Source organism: Phalaenopsis equestris, unplaced genomic scaffold (genome assembly GCF_001263595.1).
Source record: "Phalaenopsis equestris unplaced genomic scaffold, ASM126359v1 Scaffold000054, whole genome shotgun sequence".
Lineage (NCBI taxonomy): Eukaryota > Viridiplantae > Streptophyta > Magnoliopsida > Asparagales > Orchidaceae > Phalaenopsis > Phalaenopsis equestris.
In genome coordinates, this window is record NW_018164496.1 from 2,510,033 (window position 1) to 2,535,652 (window position 25,620).

A 25,620-nucleotide genomic window follows, 5' to 3' on the forward strand; every position below is an offset into this window, starting at 1 on the left:
CAAACATAAGTCCTAAATCTTAAATAATTTGCAGGATTGAAATATCCAATAAGCATTATTTCAAAGACATAAAGCCGAACATTAGAATAGTTAGGACATCTCTAGGGTTTCTCCTGGATCTGTGATATCCCCTACTTTTCTTCTCTTTGGATTCCTTAAATAATTGTTTCTATTTTGAGTCATTCTCATTTGATTTTCCCATGACTAATCGTGAAAACCTAAACCTTGAAATCTTGAAAGCAAAACCACCTGATCTTAATCGAGAGTTTTCTTAAGTGATTTCGATCATTTAAGATGTAATTAACTATAGGGGTTTGCCTCTATAGGGAACCAGGAACCCAGATAAAATAAACTCTATCTAATTTTTTATGTTAGATAGAGGAACTTATTGGCTTTTTTATAAAATATTTCTCAGACTAAAACGGATGTCACAAATTTTTTAGTCTATGTGATTGAATCTCTATTACAAGTGATATATTTATTTTTTGGGATAAGTATATTACTTGTAGTATTGTATTTAATTATCTAAACTATTTAAAATGTGAGATCCGTTTGGTCTCGAATATTTTAAAATTAAAATGTTACTTTTAAAAATAAAAAAAGTTTATATTCATATTTAAATTATTTTCAAAATCACAAAATCACCACTTTTTCAAATCGCGAAGGTTAAAAAAAATGACCGTCAAATTCTGGCGACTCCGCTGGGGACTGGTTCCTCTCTCCATCTTTGATCATGTGGTTTTCTTTTCAAACATCGGTAGTGTGTTTATGTCCCTCATAAGCCAGACTACCATTCTTCTATTGACCTACTGTGCTCATTTCTTCCTTGAGTCGGTAAAGTCAACTCCTCTTGGAGTCCAGGACCGTCTGCTCTACCATCCTTAAGCGGAAAGTTCAAGGACCATAAGGTTTAGTGGGGTGGACCCCTAATAGGTGCGGTGTGTTAAGGTCGGGGTGGGTCCAATGTGGAATAGATCATTTCATATTTTGGGCTAGCTTCTATATTTTGGGCTAACTTCTATGCCTCATAATCACTTCACTTCTCTTCTGAAATTTGCTTATCCTTTTTACAAGTCACGTCAAATTCCCTTTCAACTTTCCTCGGCAATGTTGAAGTCTCAAAACCCAATACCAAAACAAAGCAAATCACAAATTGGTGTCAAATTCACATGGATAAATTTTAAAGGATATCCAGTTCATAAGACAAGTGCGTTAACTTGAGTACTACTGCTGAAATTGCAAGGCATTGGACGTCACTAACTCTTAGAAAATTTTCAAAGTCTTCACCAAAGTTGATTTGATCTTTTTTTTTTCGCCACTGGAGAGGAGTTTGCTGTTAGCAAGAATGAGTTGTCGAACTTGGCGGTCATTAAATTTGGAGAAGGATTCAATAATATTGAAGTCAAGTTTGGGAATGTCGATGTTGCCGTAATGAAGCCTGAAATGAACAAGTCCGTCGAGCCTCTGGTGGAGTTTAATATCAAGTTTGCTAATGAAATTCCCCCTTTGAAGAGGATGTTGATTGAAAAGAATTCTGCTGTTGCTGTAAAGTCTGCCACTAGGGGCGTAGGGACCGCTCCCAGGACTGTTTCTTCTTCTGCCACTGGATTCACCGTTACTACTCCAAGTGTTCCACTAAACAAATGGAAGGAGATTCTTTACGAAGAAGTGTCTGTTGATGTTTTTGCCCCACCGTTTTCTGCATTCGAAATTGGGTCCAATCCAAAGTCCGTGCAACTTACAAAAACACAAGAAATGAGACACAACCAGAAAATTCTAAGGGCTGAGAAGGCGAAAGCCACAGAGCTAGCTACTACTGACACTACCCTCCGACTAGGTGAAATAGGATTACGTGAAAACTCACCTCTATGCATGAGGAATAAGTTCCACCAGTTGCCTGCTACCTACGGAGAGGTTAGAGTCTATGGGGCTGTTACCACATCACCGCCACCATCTCTCAATAATGATCCAAGGCCGGTGACGACATTCGAAGGAAAATCTGAGGTGATAGCAGGAGTGAACAAAGTATATTCTTTCAAAAAAAAAAGCTGTAGCCAAAATGTTCCCGGATTTGATTAAAAATCGCAAATTCAAATTACGGAGCCAAAGAGGCCGGAGGAAGTCGACATGAAAGATCATCCGAACTACTGTCCTTACCACAGACAGCTCGGACATACTGTAGAAAACTGTATCAGCTTCAAAGAATAGCTTGAAAAGAATTTCAAAAATGAAAAAATAATAATTTCGAAAGAGTATTTGACAGAGCCTGAAAGAGGTTCTATCAATATGATTTCAGCTAATCCAGTTGCTTCATGTGACTTCTACACAACTACATCAGTGCTCAGCAAAAGATGTGAAGTTCATCAAAAATCTCCAATTGACCTTAAAATTGTCAAAGGAAGGGCAATCGAGGATTCATTAGAAAAGCTTTGATCCGACATTACACGATTATCTGAAGAACGAAGAAAAGATATGGGTGATGAACCCTATGACCCGTCAGAATATGAGATAGAAGAGTTTGCAGAAATTAATGTTATTGAGGCTAGAACCACCTTATTCTCGTGCGATGCTCCTTTACCCACTGAGGAGAACGTCGTGGATGAGTTGCGAAGAGTCATTCAACAACGTGATGAACAGATCAACCAGATGAAGAAACAACCAGAAGAAACGACGACCGCTATAACCACTATTCAATGAGATCCCCCCGCCGATGGTACCCCCAGGGGCAAACCATTCAGAAAACGTCCAAATCGTCAATGGTAAAAATGAATTCACGTCGGTCGATGAAGATGATCAATCAAAGAAAGACTCAGTTCATGAATCAATATCAGAAAAAGACATTAACCAAATGGTAGAACAACGTTTGAGAGAAGCCCTGACTCAATCAAAAGAAAAAACATTGATTCTAAAGGGTAGGTCCTATCTCGAAGAATTTGATAATGTTCAATACCCTGAGGGTTTCATACCACCGTTGTTCAAGACATTTGATGGAGCGGGAAATCCCCGTCAGCATGTTGCACACTTCCGAGTAATTGTGGCAACGCGGGGTATAGTGATGTGTTGCTGTGTCGTCAATTTGTGAGCAGTCTTTCGGGAATTATTTTTGACTGGTACGCTGAACTGCCCAATGGCTCAGTAAAAACATTTTCAGAATTGGAAGACCTCTTTGCTAAGCGGTTTGCTAGGGCTAGGCACCATATCACCGGCGTGATCTCGTGGTGAGCGACAGAAGCCAGCCGAAACATTGATGGACAACATTTTGCGATGGAGAAATTTGAGCATGAAGCGTGAGCCACAATTCCAAGAGCAGCATGCAGTCGAAATCCTTCTAAAGAACATCCATGGTCCAGTGGGTTTCTTACTCAAGGGATTCACCATCAAGACATTCGAGAAGCTGCTTAGAAAAGTTGGGAATCTTCAAGAAGCGAAACATATTGGTTTTCTTGAGAAAACTGGGAAGCTATAGCCATTGAAGACATCCGAGAAGAAATCTGGGACAGTAGAAGTGGTTGGTAGGGGCAAGCGACCATTGCAGATTTAAGTCGAACAGTCTCGACAGATCTACCAACATCCTCGGCGGAATGATCAACAATCGTTTCAGCAGACATCTTGTCAAACAGATGAAGGAAAACCTCCGAACATAACGAATCGTGAATCGTTTGAACAAAATAAATCCTTTCAAGGATGAGGCAGTTGAACAGATGTTTCAAAATTTGATAAAAGAAACTGAATTCAAGCTCCCTGAACCGAAGAAATCAGATGAAGTTTATGAAAAAGATCATCCGAAGTATTGCCCATATCACAGGCTGATCGGACACAACACAAAAATTTGTTTCACTTTTAAAGATTGGTTTGAGGAGAAATTCAAGAACGGGGGCATAATGATCCCGAAAGAGTATTTAAAAAGAACCTGACTATCAATATGATTTCGGTCGATCCCAATGTCCCGCTTTACTCCGATGCAGCTAATAAAGGATGAAAGTCTTTTAATTACTATTGTACTTTTTTTTGTTGTCAAAAATGGATGTTAGTGATATCAATGTTTGTATGTCCCTTCCCTCTCACCGCAATAAATAAAGAAAAAAATGTTATTTTTCAGAACTGTTCAATGTTTAGAAAGCATGGTTAACAAAATATTCAGAGTTCATCAACAGGATGATCGATGGAGTAATCAAAGATAAAAGTTCCAGCATTGTGAAGGAAACTATGACTTCAGGGAAACTATGAAGGAAACTATGACTTCAGATGAGAAGGAAATTAATGTCCTCTAACTGAGTTATCCACTTTAAGGAATTTGGACTGGGTCCTAAGCTGATTTCAAAATAAGATAGTGTGGTTGAAATACGAGTAATTGACTCAGGATATCATGAGCCTTTTAATTTCTTACCATGTGACTGGGTCCTCACTTTCGAACGAGTTATAATATTCTAAAATTCGTCTTAAGAAATTTTTTGGGATTATTAGTTAGGGGAATTTGGACATTCAAAATCTTTAACATACGTTTCACCAGATATAGTAATTCTCATAAAACAAACGGAGCAAAAAGAAAAAAATTTGAGTCCCTTGAGAAGAAGCTTGAGGTGAGCAGAAAATTAAAAATTGATGTCTCAATTCAGACATTCAAAATCTTTAAATCATGCTCTACCAGATATAGTAATTCTAAAAAAAAAGAAAGGGGAATAAAAAAAAGAAATGAAAAGTCTCCCAGAGAAGAAGCTTGAGGTGGATGCACAAACAAAAATTGGTGTCTAAATTTCCCCTAATTAATAAAACTTGGAATGCTCTCTTAAGGAAATTCTCTGAATATTATATTCAGGAAAAAGTTCAGCAACCTTGGGTCTTTTGGTTGGTTATTAATTGACTCAGAAATATCTTTGGTAAGTGAAAAATATTTTGATCACACAACCGAATTTCTGAAATCTGCTTAGGCTCAGAAAGAAAGAATTAAAGAGATGATGATGATATTAGCAGTTAATGGAAATTCAACTCTGAAGTCAAATCATTCAGCAGCTCCATCAGCAATTCGAAGAACGTCAGAGTTATTCCTCAAAGACGACAATAACAACTTTTACAGAATCAATGTCAAAGCAAGCGGCAACTACTACAAATGAGGCTACGAGGTTGCAGCCTCTCGAGCTGTAACGTCCTTAGAAGTAGCACATCTTTATGTGTACTTGAGAGAATAAAATTTTGAAAGTACCTTAAAGAATGAGTTATTTTTACACATACTTGCAGTCAACGAATGGTACCTTGAGAAGTATTGTGCATCGTGGTGTTCGTTCTTAGAAACACGGATGCTGCACTTGTCTAAAACTGGGTCATTTTCCTCTTGTGAAAGGGTTAGCTGGCTCTATAGAACCACACTCTTCTCAGACTCTTGTCTGGTGCATATGAGGTTTGGATGATTCTACATATAGAGCTACATCTCTTCTCACAGGAATAATTCTTCGATCAGCTTTGGAGTTGGATGCGAATCTCCGACATTCCTTCTCAAGCTGATTCTTTTGTTTACCTCTTGGGATTGATTTGAATGCCTCCAACATTCTTTCCCAATGTGCCTTTTTTTAAGAGTTTTCATAAGCTCCATAATTCTTCACAAATATCCATATATTTGCGATATCCACATGAACTTTCACAAAATTCTACACTGCATAAATTACTACATGAATTTTTCAGAACTCTCCTAAATTCCACAAAATTTCCTTCAAATTTCAATTTCCTTCAAATTTCAAATTCTCTGAGGATCGGTGTGAGGCCCCCTTCAATGGATGTTAAGGCTTCCGATTCCTTCAAATTTCAAATTCTCCGAGGATCGGTGTGAGGCCCCCTTCAATGGATGTTAAGGCTTCCGATTCCTTCAAATTTCAAATTCTCCGAGGATCGCCTATGCGGATGTTAAGGCTTCTGATTCCTTCAGCTTCTGGTTCCTTCAAATTTCAAATTCCCGATGATCGGTGTGAGGGCTCCCTTCAATGGATGTTAAGGATTCTTATTCATTCAAATTTTAAATTCCATGAGGATCGGTGTGAGACCCCCTTCAATGGATGTTAAGGCTTCCGATTCCTTCAAATTTCAAATTCTCGGTGATCGGTGTGAGGCCCCCTTCAATAGATGTTAAGGTTTGTGATTCCTTCACATATTCCCCACAAATTTACATATTTGAATCTTCGTATTTCCTCAATGAACAAGATATTTTCTCGCTACCACTTGAATTGGATGTGAGTCTCAGAGCTTTCCTCCTCAATGTGGCAGATTTTTTTTCCCGTCACCACTTAGGTTGGATGTGAGTCCCAGTGCTTTCCTTCCTAACGTGACAAAACTATTTTCCTGCTGCCACTTGAGTTGGATGTGAGTCCCAGAGCTTTCCTCCTCAATGTAGCAGACATTTTTTCTCGTCGCCACTTAGGTTGGATGTGAGTCTCAGTGTTTTCCTTCCCAACGTGACAAAGCTATTTTTCCGCTACCACTTGAGTTGGATGTGAGTCCCAGAGCTTTTCTCCTCAATGTAGCAGACATTTTTCCCGTCATCGCTTAGGTTGGATGTGAGTCTCAGTGCTTTCCTTCCTAACGTGACATCTATATTCTCTTCATCACATGTCAGTTCGAATATAACATCCACAGCGATACGTCGAGTTGATAAGTCTTCATAATTCTTCTGCTACACATGTTCTTTGATATTATTGTCAAATGTTGAATCTTTCCTTTACACATACTTCAAAAGTTATTTGAAAACTCAAGTCCATGACAACAAATTAAAAATATATATATCTGTCAATCCCCAACTCATTCATTCACAAAATCTTTCTCGAACTGTGGGTTCCCGATTGGGAACCAAACTCAGGCTCAATTTCATATCAAGTTCGACCTTTGATCGGTTTACTTAAACATTCCTTGGTTTGTTGATCCATTCGGTCAACACCAATACGCGCGGTGTGCTTGATCAGCACACCGCCCCCATTGGGGGTCTATTTGTTGACCTCATTTTTTAGGTCATTTCTTTTTCCTTAGAGTCTTAGGATCTAGCTCTAGGAGTTCCTGCTCTAGGAGTTCCTATAGGAGTTCCTATTGACCATCTTAGAAAACTAGAATTGAGACTCACCCTTTTGGAAATTCTAACAAATTCTTATTTTTCTTTGATGTCCAACATTTATGGCACAATACCATCGTCTTACGAACGAGCGGTTATGGGCTATTTTGTGAAGACTTAAAGGAAAAGTTCCTAATAGGACTCTCCTAATACGAGTCTAAGCCTTAGGAAAACATCATCACGACTTTTTCGTCACACATACACAACAAATGCACAAAATTCACAAAATTTCACGAAATCAAACTTCAATTAAGCCCAAAGGACGGGTGAAAATGCGAACTTCTCCGAATGACCTCCGACGACAAAATGAACCGCACCAACGCGTCCGAGACACCAATTTTGGTAGGCAATGACACTCATATTGTCATATTTCTGACACAAGAAAAAATGTCACGCAAATCAATGAATTTGTCAAAACGACTTCCAGTGGCGAAATAAACCGGGTCAGCGCGTCCAAAACGTCAGAATTACCTAAAAATGACATACAATTTGCAATGATTTCACACACAAATTAAAATGTGCAAATTAAATTTTTACTTTAAAAATTAAATATTTTCATACTCATATTTTTAATTATATAATATTTATAAAACCTAATCTCTATTCACTTAACCCACGCACGACATTCCTCTGCCTCGACCGAGAGCCGCTCGAGCGGAGCCCTAGCTTCCGCACGTTTCTCCTCTCCCGCGATCGACGGCACCCGAGACCGAGGCAATGGGCGCCACGTCCGCCTCCTCTCGTGCATCTCTTCCCTCACACGTGGCATTCCTCTGCCATTCGCGCACGCGACTCGTCTCCTCGAGCTCTGCTCGACCGAGAGGTCCTCCAACTGTGAAATTCCACCTGGACGGCTCTTCCTCTGCCCTAGGCCGCATTTGCTCCACTCTAAATGCATTTCTCCTCTTCCTCTACCTAATTCGGCTACTAGGGAGGCTGGTAGGTGGCTGCTCTTCTGCTTTGCTCCTTTCTCTGCTATAAAAACCCCACTTGGGGAAAATTTTCTTGAGAGGGAGAGGTGCTGCCATTTTTTTTATTTTGTGTGTATGCTTGAAATATTTCTGGAATTTTGTTTTCTTTAAAAAAAAAAAATAAAATAAAAAAAAAATCTGAAAGAGAAAAGAAAGAGCGGGCTTTGAGAAAGGAAGGCTTTTATGAGGAATTTAGGATTTTCTTTCTCTCTACTTCACTGTTGGAAAGGCAATCTCTTTTTTCTTTGTTGTTTGAGAAAAGTTCTTCTCCCCCCTGTTGTTCGATACCCTTGCGGCCGGAGCTAAAAATCGTGAGGGCTACTGGCATGAAGCTCTCAGGAAGAAATTTATGTGTGGTGTTTTCTTCAATCCTATTTTTAGTGCTTTGCTTTAAGTTTGCATTAAAGAGGTACTTTTCTCCTCTCCTCTATTCTACACTATTTTGGATAGCATAAAAATATTTCCAGTTTTTTTTTAAACCGTGAAGAAGCTTGATTTGTGTATGTTCAGTGATTTATGCATGAAATAGTCTTCTTGAATATCAGAATATAGCATATCATGGTTGCTTTCTCTTCTTCTACGTTTAAGACATATGGTATGCATGATAAATGAAAGCATTGGAAGAGTAGTCTAGGAATGCATTTTTATTCCTTTGTTTGAGAACTGCCTCTATTACTTTCGTTGTTTGAAATATTTGGAAGTATGAAATGCATGCTGGAAATTGTTTTATGTCTATGGAAAAGCATATTTGAGGGTTGTCTCTATTACTTTCGTTGTTTGAAATAATTGGAAGTATGAAATGCATGCTGGAAATTATTTTATTTGGAAATTGTTTTGTGTCTATGGAAAAGCATGTTTGAGGGTTGTCTCTACTACTTTCGTTGTTTGAAATATTTGAAAGTATGAAATGTATGCTGGAACTTGTTTTGTCTCTATGGAAAAGCATGTTTAAGGGCTGCCTCTACTACTTTCGTTGCTTGAAATATTTGGAAGTAAGAAATGCAGAAATGCATGTTGAAAATTATGTTGAAAATTATTTTATGAATTGGAAAATATGCATTTGGGGCTTATGTTTCGTTCCTTTTGCTGCCCCTCATCAGAGTACTTGCTGGAAATTATGTTTATGAGCTGAAAAATGTATGTGGAGCTCATGTATTACTTCTCTTGTTGCCACTTCTCTTATTGTCCCTTGATAAAGTACTTGCTGGAAATTATGTTTATGAGCTGAAAAATGTATGTGGAGCTCATGTATTACTTCTCTTGTTGCCCCTTTCTCTTGTTGTTTCTTGATAGAATACAAGCAAGAAATTACTTTTAAAAAGTTGGAAAATTATGCTTGGGGCTCACATCTTGCTTTTATTGTTGCCCCTTCATGGAAAATATGCTAGAAATTACTTTAAAAGTTGGAAAATTATGTTTGGGGCTCACATTTTGCTTTTATTGTTGCCCCTTCATGGAAAATATGCTAGAAATTACTTATTTGGGCTCCTTTTAGTACTTTATGTTGGCTTAAATATTTTAATGATTTGTTCATTCTTGTTGGCTTCAGTTTGCCCCTTGTGCTGGGCTCGGTTGGCTTTGTTGAGAAAATAGTTTTGTGGTTGTTTTTGCTCCCTCCCTGGTTTTACATGTGAGCTTGTTTGTGAATTAATTTGGGGTGGATTGGGTGGTTGTTTTGCTCCTCTCCCTAGTTCTATTTGTGAGCTTGTTTGTGAGTTAATTTGGGGTGGATTGGGTGGTTGTTGGAATTGTCTTTGGGTTTGTCCTTGTGGGGAGAATGATTTAATTGTTTCATTGGCCTGATGGGCATTAGTTTGTTGTTTGGCCGTGAGCCTCATTTGATGTCTATTGTTTGGAGATTACCTTTAGGTTGTCCTTACTCGTGAGCTTGGTTATAGCCTCTGTTGCCTTACCCGTGGAACTCTCTTTTTGGCCCTACCCGAAAGATACATTTGGTTTCTTTTGTGAGGTATTGGATATATATTTCATTGTAAACTTTTGATGGAGGAAATTAAATCGTTTTGACATCGGTATGTTTTTCTAGAAGGCTAGAGATTTTTTATTATTATTATTAATTAGTATCTTTCTTCTATGAAATGTAAAAGGCTCTTGAAGCTTCATTTTGAGTTTGATATAAATTGAATTCATGTTGGGTTTGATGGTTGATTTTGTGGTGATTTTGTTCCTTTTGTGAGCCTTACCCGTAAGCTTTAACTTATGATTTCTTGGTGGAATGGATTGAGCTAGTGGTTGTTTCTCTATATTACCTTAGACACTTTTACGGATAATTTCATATTTATAAAAAAAAATGATAAAAAGAAAAGAGCTTTTGTTTAAAAATAGAGTTGAATGAAATTGGTATTGATATAGCTTTTGAAAATTTGGAAATTCATTCCCTATGGATTATTATTCTCTTTTGCCTTGTGACATATTACAAGTTCTTGAAACTTTGTTTCAAGAAATTGTAAACATGATATAAATTAAATTCATGAGGGATTTGGAAATGCGCAATATTGACATTTGGAAAGGATATCCTTCTCGGGATTGATCCGATCATTTTCTTTTTTTAACGAATTTAAATGTTTTAGATCGATACATTCACGATTTTATTTTAAGCTTCACTGATTTGGCTTGGCTTTAAAAATGTATCGGTCTCCTTTTCGTTCGTTTTGTTTTCTTTTTTTTTAATGGTCAAGTTAAGAATGAGAATTTTCGATTTAACTATATTCAGAAATGATTCACAGTCTTAAGAGAAAGAGAAAATGAGAGAAAATTAAAAATAAGATTTGGATATTCGAAGTGATAAAACATAAAGGGGAATAGAATAGCAAATCACCTACCGTTCCTTTTTGTATATGAAAGATGAAACTGTAAATTGAAAAAATATTTCGGGGTTGGAGGAAAGTGAGAGTTTAGATAACAATTAAGGACATGGATTGGAAAGATTAGTAGACCGGCACTTAGATTCTTTACGTTCGGAATAAACCTATATCTAATTGTTCTAATTAGATTTGAAGCACACTTCACAACTCTTTTGCCCGAACTATAAGTTCACCCCTTAGGTTTTAGGAGCCTGATGGTGAGCTAAGCTTAATCTAAAGATGTTTGAGGGTTAATTGAAAGGCACTTAGTTGAGGTTAAACACTTTAAGACACTTCAAGTAAACTAAAGTGTATGTTTCCTAAGTCTTAGGAGCACACCTTAAGAGAGTTTATCATCCTAATTTTCAAATGATCCTAAGATGTCAGACATCTGACCCCAGTTCATGAGATAACTAGGACACTAGGCACAAGGGTGCACTAGATTGTGATTCATGACTGATTTAATTATATCAAATAATAAAATTTTTACCTTAACTTGACCAAAACTGAAACCCAATGTTCCGGGATTTGTGTTTGTCTTACACTCAAATCATCCTGACAATTGGGGACATTCTAATATCACATAAAAATTTCCTATTCTTGGTCCTTTATATGTGATGTTGTATTTTATTTTATTTGTTTGTCTTTTTCCTATGATTTACCTGTTTCTGTTAAGTTTTTTTCAGGTCATATTTTCCTCTTTTACACAGCGCATAATAGCTAAATTTAAAGGAGCAATGAGCCTCTCAGGTGTACAGGTTTAATTTACGTTACAACATTTTATTTTAAAAACATGTTACATTGTTTTCATAGCCTGTTATACTGCTTCTCTAGCATGTTATGTTCTTCTTTCATCATATTATATTGTCTTTTCTCTTTACTATACAGTGCATTGTTACTTTTCTTTCACACTGCATGCTTAGTTACTTTGATACACTATGCCTTAGTTTAGGATAACCTAGTGGTTAGGAGCATGTTCAAAACTAAAACTAAACCAGGAGGTGCTACTACGAGAAGCTCGGAGCAAACATCGTGGGCAGCGCGGCAAGGGATAACTTCAAGATGAATCTGCAGCAGCAAAACACATTCACATCACCTATCACCTTCTTTAGTTTAAATAACAACTCAATCTTTCTTTAGTTTAAATAACAACCTATAGGATCACTCTTTGGGCTTTTTGCACAATTCTGTTGTACAATTATAAGTCATACTATTTTAAGATTCCGAGGTTACCGTGCTGTACGGTGTAAATCCTCCTATCTTTTTAGGTTATTTGCACAGTTCGATATTGTGCAAACATAAGTCCTAAATCTTAAATAATTTGCAGGATTAAAATATCAAATAAGCATTATTTCAAAGACATAAAGCCGAACAATATAATAGTTGGGACATCCCCAGGGTTTCTCCTGGATCTGTGATATTCCCTATTTTTCTTCTCTTTAAATTCCTTAAATGATTGTTCATATTTTGAGTCATTCCCATTTTATTTTCCCATGACCAATCGTGAAAACCTAAACTTTGAAATCTTGAAAGCAAAACCATCTGATCTTAATCGAGAGTTTTCTTAAGTGATTTCGATCATTTAAGATGTAATTAACTATAGGAGTTTGCCTCTATAGGGAACCAGGAACTCAGATAAAATAAACCTTATCTAATTTTTTATGTTACATAAGGGAACTTGTTGGCCTTTTTATAAAATATTTCACAGACTAAAACGGATGTCACAAATTTCTTTAGTCTAGGTGATTGAATCACTATTACAAGTGATATATTTATTTTTTGTGATAAGTGTATTACTTGTAGTATTATATTCAAATATCTAAACTATTTAAAATGTGAGACCAAACCCCGTTTGGTCTCACATATTTTAAAATTAAAAATGTTACTTTTAAAAAATAAAAAAAAAGTTATATTTATATTTAAATTATTTTCAAAATCACAAAATCACCAATCACCACTTTTTCAAATTGCGAAGGTTAAAAAAAACGGCCGACACTGGCATGCCAATTCATAAATGGAAAATAAAGGAGAAAGTGAGATTACATCAGTATTTCAACAAAAGCCATGAAAGAAACTTTACTATTAATGATAGATCAAAAATCGAAAATTGTGTAAATCATCTTTATTAATATTAAAGCCATTTGGGATAGCTTCCTTTATGGAGGTTGTTTATCATATAAACATTTCATATTTATGTGTTTTGCATATGTTCAGTTACATTTCTTATCTCCTGTATAGAAGTAGGTTATAAATCATTATTAGTATCCCTTAAGATGTCGCTATTCATTTTTAGCTACTATAGCTACAACCATTGAGTCCCTCCTCAAACAGCTCGTCAACAAAGTAGATGGAGACTGTAGCTAGCTATTTCCTTCTTCATTAGTTTTAAAGTAGACGTCGTTTCCTCTATTTTCCTTACACAGTTATTGTAACTTGTTGTTAGCTCGAGCCCACTTAAACGAAAAAAAAAATATCACCTTCTTATTTCTAATACTAGTGTGGAATCATAGGAATGAGTGCTCCGGACCCATACTTTACCACATTCAACGCTTCTCCATCTGTCAGATATACTTTCCCAAAGTCACCTGCAACATAATTTATCATTAATTCTCAATGAAATGTTGTATAAAAGAAACCTCTGAATCCAATATTCAGTAATCAACAGAACTATGAACTGCTAGCAGTAGTGCATCCTGTGTTTCTTCAGATACCACATTTGCGCTATCATTTTCCATCTTTTGAGATTTCTTGAGGTTTCTGCAGTTCTTCTATATGTGGTCAGCATTGTCACTATTCCAGCATATTGTCTGCTGACCAGACTTTGATTTTGATTTTACTCTATTTGAGTTTTTGTCATGTGCTCTCCCACTGAAATCAACATTCAGTGTCAAACTCGAACTTGAGATCTCGCAAGAATCTTTCCCACACACCTCCTCAGCCAAAATCAAATCACGAATATCATCATATTTCAATTTAGATTTAACTGCACAACTGCTAACTGTCATTCTCATGGCTTCCCAATTATTTGACAACGATACAGACAATATCAGCGCATGTATCTCATCATCAAAATCAATTTCAACAAACCACAATTAATTAGTGAAAGTATTGAAATCATTCGGATGTTGAGCAACATAAACACCTTCCGCCATCTTCAAATTGAATAACTTCTTCATCAGATATACATTGTTATTCGTCGATGGTTTTTCTACATCCCTGACTCAAGTGGTCAAGTTTGCAATGCCACAACTATGTTGTGCTCTCTGCAATAGTAATATCAACACTGTTAATTAAATCAGTAATCATATATAGCGTAACTATTTTCTTACCCCGAGTCAGTATCAGTGCTCTTTTAGTAAACTTTCAGGTGTTATCTGAGAATACTACTGAATGTCCACACTCATCAAGCTTCCCAACGAAAATGAGGTTTTTCAGTTCATGAATGTATCTAACCTTTTGTAAAGTTCACTTGTTTTTATTTGGAAGTGCAATGTCAACATCTTCAATTACTACCACGTTCAGAGATACCTAAGAGGTTCTTCAGAAACTTGCTTGTGTTTCTCAAGTGTGTTGATGTTGATTTAGCTGGAGATATTGATACTAGAAGTACTACATAGTATATTTATATTATTGGTGGAACAGCAGTGTCATGGGGCACTAATTTGCATAAGAGTTTCGTTGTCTACTACAGAAGCTGAGTATATAGCAATGTCAGAGGCTGCAAAGGAGATGATATGACTACAGGGCTTCTTGAAGGAATTGGGCAAGAAGAACCAAAAAGGCATTCTCTATAGTAATAGTCAGAGTGTCATACTATTCCTTTCCAGGAATTAAACATTTCAATCCATGACTAAGCACATTCAAATCAGGTATCACTTTATACGGTCATTGTTGGATGACGGACAATTGTTGCTTGAGAAAATTTGTGGAAGCCAGAACCCTTCTGATATGTTGACTAAGGATGTTACTCTTGAGAAACTGAAGTTGTGCACAGCTTCAGTTGGTCTTCTAGCTTAAAGACAGGGCATTGAGTTACATAATTGGAGGATATCAGTTTGAGATTTGTTATCCTATGGAAGCAAAACTGTCGAAGAAAAAAAAAGGGTTGTGTAAAATCAGAAGGAGAGTCGTGCGATACCTCGCAATTCTTTCTTCCTCTTCTGTTCGCGACTTAAAGTCGAGACAATCGACTGGTGAAAACTCCTCAAGTAGTAAAATCCTTTGCAACTCTGTGGACGTAGGCAATTAGTCGAACCATGTAAATTTGTGTGTTCCGCTGTGTTACTGTTTATGGTGTGAATTTTCTCGTTTCAATTTTTTCGTTTTCTTCGTGGATCATTCTTCTATTATATATATATATATATACCACAACTTGTAGCTAGCACTCACTGTACATTTCTAGGCCTAGAACCAAAAAATTCAACTTTAAAAACTGATACCTGTGATTTTTATGGAAAATTGTCTTCGAAATCAATGATGAATGTATTAAAACTTGCATTTAAATGAAGCTCAGTGGATTCAGTGAAGTTTCTTATTTTGTATCTTTTGTAACTTATATGTAAAAACACATGCGAGTAACTTAGTTTTCCTCAATTTGTGTTCTTGTTGTGGGATATGAATTCTTCGAGCACTCAATAAGTGTTGATGACTACTTCATGGGCGAGCCTCCTTATATTGGCATGAGAGCCAATTCTTACTTTGGATGATTTTATCAACGCCCCAATTTTTCTAAGCATAAGCTAGAACGTTGCTAAAATTTTATGTTTGTTCAGCATTTAGTGGGGAATTTCAGATTTTAAAAATTATTGTTAGTATTTTTTTAGTTGTTAGGTTTTATTTATTTGGTTGTTCATACTCTCACAGTATTAAATGAAGAAAACATGCCTGTAGGTTTTACGTTAAAAGCAATTTTTTCCAATATTAGTTGGTGCATTTTTTTTTTTTTACCATTTCAACATATATATCTCATTGTGGACTGCATGCATATTCCAAGAGATGGAGAGTTACAAAGTTGATGCTAGGCATGAGAGTATGAATGATGAAATAAATGAAATAAAAATTAGAAAACATTTGGATTTTCTATGCTACACTTGCCACAAACTTAAGCATTTAATTATTTTTAAACTAGTACATTTAAAAATATTTTCAAACTTAATGTGATTGAAACCTTAATTATTTAATGTTTGATCAACAAGGATTAATTGAATGCTTAACATTTAATACACTTCAAAATATTCCTCCTAATTAAAGTATCTTTATTGAATGATATGGCAATTCCTTTTTCAGCGTTTCAGTTCCCTCAAACCAGTGCCTGCGATGACACCTTATGCCTAAACAACTGAGCCACCATATCGTCTCTAGGGCAGCTAGCACTTTTCATAACATTAGTTTATCCACATTTTATAATGCCATCTTCACATGTTTAACCCTAAATGGAATTCGCAATAAGTCAATATGCGGATGAATATATAAAAGCGGATTGATGGATGAATCATTCATAAGCATACGACTCAAAAATGCTACTTCAAGTTTGCATGCATGCACCATCTGCAGTGACAATGTTTGATTGGATAATACATTGCTCAACCATAGTATCTTGCTTCTACGATATCTGGAGGCAACTGAACTTCCAACTTGTCACAAAACTATGTTCCTTGCAACATTAAAAGGACACGGATTGGAAGTATGTAAACACAGCTACGTTTACAAAGGATCGGTTTCCAAATTCAGAAATTTATGTCATTTTCTGAAAAATGCAGCAATGGCTTTAAATTTTTTTTTTTTACTCCTTGTTCATCTTGAGTAACTTTTATCTGAAAATTTATCTCTATCACATTTTCAGATAGCATACGCTGCTTCTACTCTACAGATTCCCAACTGTTGATTCAGGGATACCACACTGCACAATCATGTTGAGTATGGAGCCCGGGGGGAAAAAAAAAAAAAAGGAAATTGCTCCCGCTTCCCGCCTACTCACGTTTTCCTCTGCAGCGAAGGATCGCTTCGCCCGTCTCCTTTTTTCGCCAAATAGGGAAGCCCCGTCTCCTTTTTTGTATTTGCGACACAGTAGGAAGCCTCCCTAATCGCACGCTGCCGAACTAAAACCACAGGAATAAATCGCACAGCTCTCCTTGACTTCTTCGGCGCTGGCTCCAAGCAGTGGGGCTCACGGAAGAAAGGATTGTACGGTTCGAAGGTTCTCCTTCTCTGTTTTCCCTTCTTCCTCCTGCCTGTGGCTTATGGTAGAGAGGAGGAAGAGATAATTCTTTCTTATAAGTTTAAGTGATCTATATCCTGTAAATTCCTCAATTAATAAAATCTTTTGTAATTCTGTAGACGTAGACAATTTGTTGAACCACATAGATCTGTGTCGTTCTTTTTTCTGTGTTTTTTGTGTGTGAATTTTCTCGTTCTATTTTTCGTTTCGTAGTCGATCATTCTATTTTATATATTTTTAAATATCACAACAACTGGTATCAGAGCAGTGGTTTTGGATTAGAGAAAGAATGATAGCAGCAGATAAAGTAAAGATTTCAGGGATTGAGAATTTCGATGACACAGATTTTGATTACTGGAAAATGCAGATAGAGGACTATTTCTATGGGAAGAAACTTCATCTTCCATTATTAGGGAAAATATCGGAAAGGATGGATGGGGTTGAATGGAATTTGTTGGATGGACAAGTTCTGGGGATTTTTTCGATTGATCATGTCGAGATCTGTTGAACACAACGTCGTCAAGGAAAAGACTACTGTAGATCTCACGGCAGCCCTGTCAAGTATGTATGAAAAGTCATCGGCGAATAATAAGGTATATTTGATGAAAAAATTATTCGATTTGAAGGTAGCGGAAGGTACGTTCATTGTACAAATCAATTATTATCTGTGAAAATTGAATTTGATGATGAGATACGTGCACTGATCTTGTTGGCTTTATTACCAAATAGTTGAAAAGTCATGAGGATGGTTGTCAGTAAACCTGCAGAAAAATTTAAATAGAAATATGATGATATTCGTGATTTGATTTTGACTAAGGAGGTACACAGGAAAGATTCTGGCGAAACCTAGCGTTCGAGTTGAGCATTAAATATTGATTCCAGGGAAGATCACAGAACAGGAACTCAAACAGAGGAAGATCAAAATCAAAGCACAAAGACAGGAGCAAGTCAAGATCTGGAAAACAAATAACTAGTTGGAATTGTGACAAAACTGGCCACATGAAGAACTCATTGTGGCACAGCAGTGTCATGGGGCTCTAATCTGCAAAAGACAGTTTCATTGTCTACTACAAAAACTGAGTATATAACAGTATCAGAGGTTGCAAAAGAGATGATGTGGCTACAGGGCTTCTTGGAAGAATTGAGCAAGAATAATCAGAAGGACATTCTCTAAAGTGATAGTCAGAGTGTCATATTTCTTGTCAGGAATCCAGCATTTCAGTCCAGGATCAAGCACATTCAGATCAGATATCACTTCATATGGTCATTGTTGGATGACGAATAGTTATTATTTAAGAAAATTTGTGGAAGCAAGAACCATGCTGATGTGTTGACTAAGAGCGTTACACTTGAGGAGCTAAAGTTATGTGCAACTTAAGTTGGTCTTCTAGCTTATAGACAGGGGCTTTGAGTTGCAAAAATGGAGGATATCAGTTTGAGGAAAAGACATTGTAGCCTGTGTACCGGTTTCCAAGTGGGAGATTTGTTGAGTATGGAGCCCGGTAGAAAAAAAAAAGGGAAACTGCTCCCGCCTCCCGCCTTCCTCTGCCGCAAAGCGAAGCAGTCTCTTTTTTTCGCGAAATAGGGAAGCCCTGCCTCCTTTTTTGTTTTTGCGACACTGTAGAAAGACTCTCTAATCGCACGCTGCCAAACTAAAAACACAGGATGAAATCGCACGGCTCTCCCTTAACATCTTCGGCGCTGGCTCAAAGCAGTGGGGCTCACGGAAGAAAGGATTGTTCGACTAAAGCCACCACTTCGAAGGTTCTCCTTCTTTGTTTTCTCCTCTTCTTGTGGCTTGTGTTAGAGAGAGAGGAAGAGAGATAGAATCATTTCTTGTAAGTTGAAGTGATCGACGTGGTCGACGGTGTAAATTCCTCAAATAATAAAATACTCTGCAACTCTGTGGACGTATGCAATTTGTCGAACCACGCGAATCTGTGTGTCGCTCTTTTCACTGTGTTTTCTGTGTGCGAATTTTCTCATTTTATTTTTCGCTTCGTCGGCGATCGTTCTATTTTATATATTTCTATATAACACAATAAATTAAAATACAAACGTAAAAACATACCACACACATTCTGACATACATGTATATATAAATTGTTCATGTGAATAATCATGTCGTGCTTTGAATGATGCTAATGATAATTTCAGTTGATAACAAGTTTGAATGTAGTAATTTGGTCCATCATGAAACCAAATGAAAAGTACCTCTGTCCTTCCAGGCATTATAGGTTTGCCTGCATAAAGTTCAGCAAGAATGCAACCGGTACTCCATAAGTCAACAGCTACGTCATACGTAGTAGCACCAAGCAAAAGCTCGGGTGGCCTGTACCACAGAGTGACCACACGACTTGTTAATGGTTGTTGTTGTTGAGAATCGAAGAAACTTGCCAGGCCAAAATCTGCAATTTTTAAAATGCCATTATTGTCAATCAAAAGGTTGGAGCCCTTTATATCCCGATGCAGGACACCATGAGTATGGCAATAATCAAGACCGCACAATAGTTGTCGCATGTAACATTTGACCTGCTCAAAAAAAAATCATGTTTCATATTAGGTCGAAGAAGAAGTCTAAAGCATCAGTAATGCAATATTTACAATAGAGATTCATTAAAGAAAACAGAGAAAAATAGGCCTTTCAAAATTGCTTTGCTACCTGTGGTTCTGTGAATTTGATACCAGGAAAAGCAGCAAGCCCCGCAAGATCATGCTCCATATACTCAAAAACAAGGTACAGACTGCAAGACATGCGTGATGTTACCAAGCCTTCCAGATTTATTATATTGGGGTGATCAAGTCTACGCAGAATGTGTATCTCCCGAGCCATGAAGCGTACGCTTTCAGGCTCCAGACTATCAAACCTTACTTTCTTTAAAGCAACAATTTTTCCATTTTCAATGTCACGAGCCCTGTAAACACTACTGTAGGTTCCTTGACCTATCTGCAAAACAGAGATTTACTGAAAAGATTAAAGCACTGCTAGAACTCAAAAAACAAGAGTTATTTAAACAATGGTTAACAGCCAGCATATTGCTTCTGATTGAAAATTGCCAATAAAGAAAGAAAGATGTGGAAAAGAAAAAGTAAAAACACATTAAAACCACGGGATTTGTTCTTTTACATGCAACATAAACCCCGCCAAAGCATAATTTTATGTGCTATGTATTTGAAAAACAAATTATTCAAGATAGGAAGGGTAACTGGCAATGATCAAGTATATTAAAGCACCGTAAATATTATTTTTTCTGTTTTCCCAGGAGCAATGGTACAGTGAAAGCAGTCAATTAGACATAAATTGATGGCTTCCTAATGAACACAAACGGAAGAACATTGCACGTAACAAGTAATCAGCTCGCTTCAGGAATACTTCCAAATTAACTCAGATGCAGATCAACAATTTGAATTTTAATTTAAATTCAGAGATTTTATTTTAGTAGTTTTCTAAGTTTTCTGAATTTATATTGATTTATTTTAGTGCAAGCACGCCTAGGATGATGATCCCTATCAAGAATAAAGTCTGTTCTCTAAAATCTGTGTTGTTTAGCTTCGGTTCCTCATGTTGGTTTAAGTCAATTCAAAAATTGGTTCTTTGTCTATAAATGTTCCTCAGAAAAAGTGTTCATCGCTGGTGAGGATTGCTGATCCCTGTTGATACTCACAAATTTCATGATTTACTTAAATAGCTGCTGCTGGCTTTGCTTCTACTCTCTGTTTCCTAGTTTGCCCGATTTTCCTATTACAGCTAAAATAAGCAGTCTTCTCATGAAATTCGATATGGGACATTGAACCAAGTGTGGCTGATTTAGAAACATCTATTTTCACTGAATTTGAATTCTCTGTTTCCAGGATCCTCGTATGTGAATTGCCTTCTATTCAAATCAATAAATAAATAAATCCTGAAGCTTGAAATATGAATTAATATTTATGCTCAAGCTAAGCTGAAACTTACGTATTTTGACCAGATTTTGAAGGATTCTGAGAAATAATTTTCATGTTCTTTTGATTATACATAGGTCCTTAGGAATATAAAATTCAATGTATAATTAAATTAAAAATTTGTTTTCCTCTCAAAACTTTAGTGTTTTGTTGAATGAGGATTCTCCTGTGTTTTGCTAGTCTTACCAAGATCTTCAAATTGGTGATTTTGCAGTGTTCAATGGAAAATGCCTTTATAAACTTGAATATTATATTACCATTAAAGAAAATATTAAGATAAATGAAATGGAACAGCAAAGAATGAGTGCAAGCTGAACTTATTGGAAAGTCGATAGGAGAAGCCAAATTTTTTGTCAGATTACAAAAAAATAGATGATACAGACTGTCAAACAAACAGAAATGCAAAATTTTGGTTGGAGCAAAAAATGCAACATGAAAGAGAAAGGAAAACAATGACTAAGACTGTTAGTAGTGTAGCTTCAAAATGTGTGAAAAAAGTCATATAAACTAGAGCTCATAGAATTTATGCAAATGGAAAACATGCCATCTTCAATTTCGATTTACTCTGTCATTTACTCTGCCAATCCTATTTCAAAGCATTAAGAAAGTTACATGCATATCTTATTAAGCTGATGGCCTCTAATTTCAACATCCTGATCATAAGAAGTCTCTCTCTCCCTCTCCCCCTCCCCTTCCCCCTCCCCTCCCTCATTGAGGAAACCTAGGTTGCAATTATCACTATTTAATGCCATGTCCTTTACCTGACTTAAATGCAGCTAGCTCAAATTAGCAAACTTAATCATAATCAAATAGGTTCCAAATTGGGCTTGGCTGACTCAAAGTTTACAATAATTTTGATTTGAGTACGCTCAATGATATTGAGATCAAATCAAGATCGCTCATTCAAACTCAACTTTAGACACACCTTCGTTTTCACTTACTAACCAAACTACTTATAAGATGAGAGATGAAAAAAAAAAGCATACAATTAATGGTTCGTTTGAATTTTCATTTAACCGAACAAACCAAAATTTAATTAAAATTCCTTAATATATTTTTAGGGCATTTACATACATACCATTCAAGTCCTATGTATTTATATATGTAGCATGTAAGCTCTACTTTTTACATTTGTACCACCCATCTCTTTCGTAGTTAATTAAAAATACCACCATTTTAACTTTTAAAAAGTGAAATACACCTTTTTCATACATAGTTAATGTGGCATTAATGTAAAGAACTGAAATCTAGGTGCTAGATATGTAAATACATATGAAATAATTGGTATTTGTGTAGAACTTCCTATAATTAGTTTATCATATATGCAACATTTGATAAAAATAAATTGAGTATTAATGAAAATAAATTAATATTAGACAGTTAAGATATGTAATTCATGATGTTTGTTCATAATTAAACTCCAACAAACAATTAAATTTGGTTTTTTCATAACCGAATCGTTTAAACAGAATTAAATATCGGTTCGGTTTTATCAAAATTTTGATTGGAACGGATTTTTAAATATTAGATTTTCATTGCAATCGGTTGGACCAATTTGCAAATCGATCCATCTGAACCAACAGAATGCCACCCCTAGCTCAAGTTGATGTTTGGAGAGATTTGCGGAACCGTTTCGAGAGATCCAAAGCAAAACTTTCAAGAGAAGCGTACAAATCAGAAAAAACAAAAAAAACAAAGAATAAAAAAATTTAAGGTGAAAAAACTCAAAAAACGGGAACAAACCATAGTCACACTAAGCCAAAAGATTCAATATGAAAAATGAGGAGAATTGTACAAATTACACAACTCAAGGCTCTCTACTTTTTTGGAACATATCTGGAATTCTCTCATCTGTCCTTTGCACAAGAAAAATCGAAATCCAAGTCAACTCATACAAATTCCTGCAGCGAGTCGAAATATAAAATTACAAACTACTCGAAATTAGTTATTGGAGACAGGATGTCGAGATATGGCATTGTGGTGCTCCAAAGGGCGTTGGGGTGTTGAAGCTTCAAAACCTGGACTAGGCGTTTCAGGGCTTCCCGCTGGGTGCTAGATTGTTGAGCTAAGTGCTCGGATTCCAAACGCAAGAGCGGTGCATCTAGGCGCTGCAGCGCCTGGTACATGAAATAAAATCTTTCAAGGGCAGCGCCACTGAACCCAAAACATGGGGGGCATCCCCCGTATCCCCTAACAAACTCACCATCAAGCATGGACGGCGAAACTTAGGGCTCTGAGCGAACAATTGATCGACACAAAAAGGCTCCATATAATAACAGCTGACTGGCCTAAATCTACATGCATGATTGCATATTTAGTTTGATTCTACATTTCCCAAGACCAATTTTTCATTGTTAATGTCAAAGAAAAATGTAGCATTCTCCACATCAATTCCTTTTTATAGCTAATCAGATCTATAAATACAAAAGGGCTGTCAATAAATGTTGATAACATACGCAAATCATTAGCATAAAACTTGCAATCAATTAACAAATTTTCTAATAATAAATTGCATAGAGTGACAATAAAATAAAATAAAAATAGGTCAGCAAAAATCAACTCTAACACATTTTAATTCTTCTAGACCTAATACATAGCAGATATCTACTGGAGCTCCCACCAACAGTAGAAGGCTTTCTGAACACCCTTTGGATATTGTCCTGATCAAAAAAAAAATCCAGAGAACCAAGAGGATAAAATCAAATTTAAGCCTTTCAAAGCAGCAATAACCACATTCTATGCCGCTAACAAATCTTTAGAGTAAATAAACCAACTTCTTATTATCCAGCACCTCCCAACACTCCTTATTCTTTGCATCAATCAGGCACAGATTTTGTATTCTATGGTGTTAATCATCAAGCTTAGTAGCCCTTCCACATTAATGGAAAATAATATTCCTTGTACGTCTAAGCAAAAGCAATCAGTCTTCACTGCCATCGTTAAAAGTTAAACATATCATCCTATCCTTAACAAATAACCAACCATGCAATCACAAAATCAACAGTACTAATGTTTCAAATCCAAAAGCTAGATTCCACCAAATTGGACAGAAAATCAAAGAAAAGCTCAGGCATTTCAGTACAGCAAAAAAGCTCAAAACCAGAAAAGCACAAAATAACGGCCAAAGTTTCCGCTTTTTCAAAACAGAAAGATCATTTGAAACTTACTTTGTCGAGCCTCTCGAATGAATCTGCCCGGCGAGGGACCAAGCCGTGAATTGCCTCTCCTGCAACAGCAACAAGCCAGGGCGGCCAGCCTGCAGCTACCTGCTCTCCTTCTGTTGCATTTGGAATACTGCCGATCATCCGCAAGTGCTGATGACTGGTATGTACTTGTCTTTCCCTCCTCATGTCTGCATCCCGCTCGTTAACTCCGGCCGCCCGGTTCCCCTGTTTGCTCTCAACCAAGGTCGCTGCTGTCAGACGGACCGCCACCAACTCGTCCCGCATCGAAGACGACACCGCTGCAGACGCCGAGAGCTTCGCTGGCGCCATCCCCTGGGAGGGCACAGCTGATGGCGCGAGCTGCCGCTCCCTCGGGCTCTCCCAGCTATCCTCAATAGGGACGGACTTTGCGCAGACGCATCCCATGGCTGCCCACAAGAAACCGATACACTTAAGTTCAGAGAGTTACGTTTCGACGGTGAAGCACCTCGCCGATTCCTCTTCGTCTGCATCCATGAAAACGCGACGGTTTTACCAGCGTCATGAAGACGAAAGACTCCTTTCAACGGGTACAACTTCCTCCGAGTCGAATCGAAAGGAGAAAGCAGTGACAGGATTTGGATTTCCTCCTCCTGAGTTCTTCAGGCGAGGTATACTGAGCTCCTTCTGCTAGGGCACGGAGTCCAGGCATGACAAAGCAGAAGTGACATTTTCTTCAGCTCGATTCAGCTCCCCGATTGTACATCACAGTGCTTCTTTGACTGACCGAGTTCTGCCCGGTCCGAGTCAGCCCGGAATATGTTTGCTAGACTTGCGGTCTGGGGGATTATTCTTGGTGTTATCTTGTGAGGCAAAGACTTTGGATAGATGAAGGTAGAAGTGAATTAGTGTGATTGATAGATTCATATTAGTTAGAAAAGGCAATACATTTCAATAAAAGTTATAAAAGCTTTATAAATAAAAAAAAAATTTAATGATTGCCCTTTGTTATTATAAAATATGATGGTGTATTATTTAATAACTAACAATTTAAAAATTCAACAGTATACTCGTCTGATATTTAGTTAATTTCATAAAGATTGTGAAAATTTTGAACGGACGGCGAACTGGAAGAATAAAATGTTCAAGATTCAATGGTTCAATCGAGGTTAAGTCGTAGTATTGAATCAAGATTTGTTTGTGAATCACACCAAGGAATAGCATGTTGGGATAAGAGAGAAAGTATATTGTAATTATAGGGGATGAAGCTCAATATTGCTTTAGTGAGAGTTGTACATATTATTTTAGGTATTTTACATATGTGGCCACATGGTTATTGGTTTTATTAGGTTATTAAAGTCTTAAGTTGTCCAAACTACGGGTCGTCCAGGTTGCAAGT

The 25,620-nt window shown here is 36.8% G+C and overlaps 1 protein-coding gene across 1 annotated transcript in view; it reads right to left on the reverse strand.

Annotated features, from left to right (window-relative positions):
• Positions 1-25,014, reverse strand: part of LOC110019372 (probable serine/threonine-protein kinase At1g54610) — a 51,166-nt gene extending 26,152 nt beyond the window's left edge. The window contains exons 1-3 of the mRNA XM_020717013.1: positions 24,246-25,014; positions 19,799-20,083; positions 19,351-19,668 (exon numbers count right to left, since the gene is read on the reverse strand). Of these exons, the coding sequence (XP_020572672.1) occupies positions 19,351-19,668; positions 19,799-20,083; positions 24,246-24,668 (1,026 nt within the window). The 5' untranslated portion in view covers positions 24,669-25,014. The remainder of the gene's footprint in view (positions 1-19,350; positions 19,669-19,798; positions 20,084-24,245) is intronic.
• Positions 25,015-25,620: the final 606 nt, after the last annotated feature.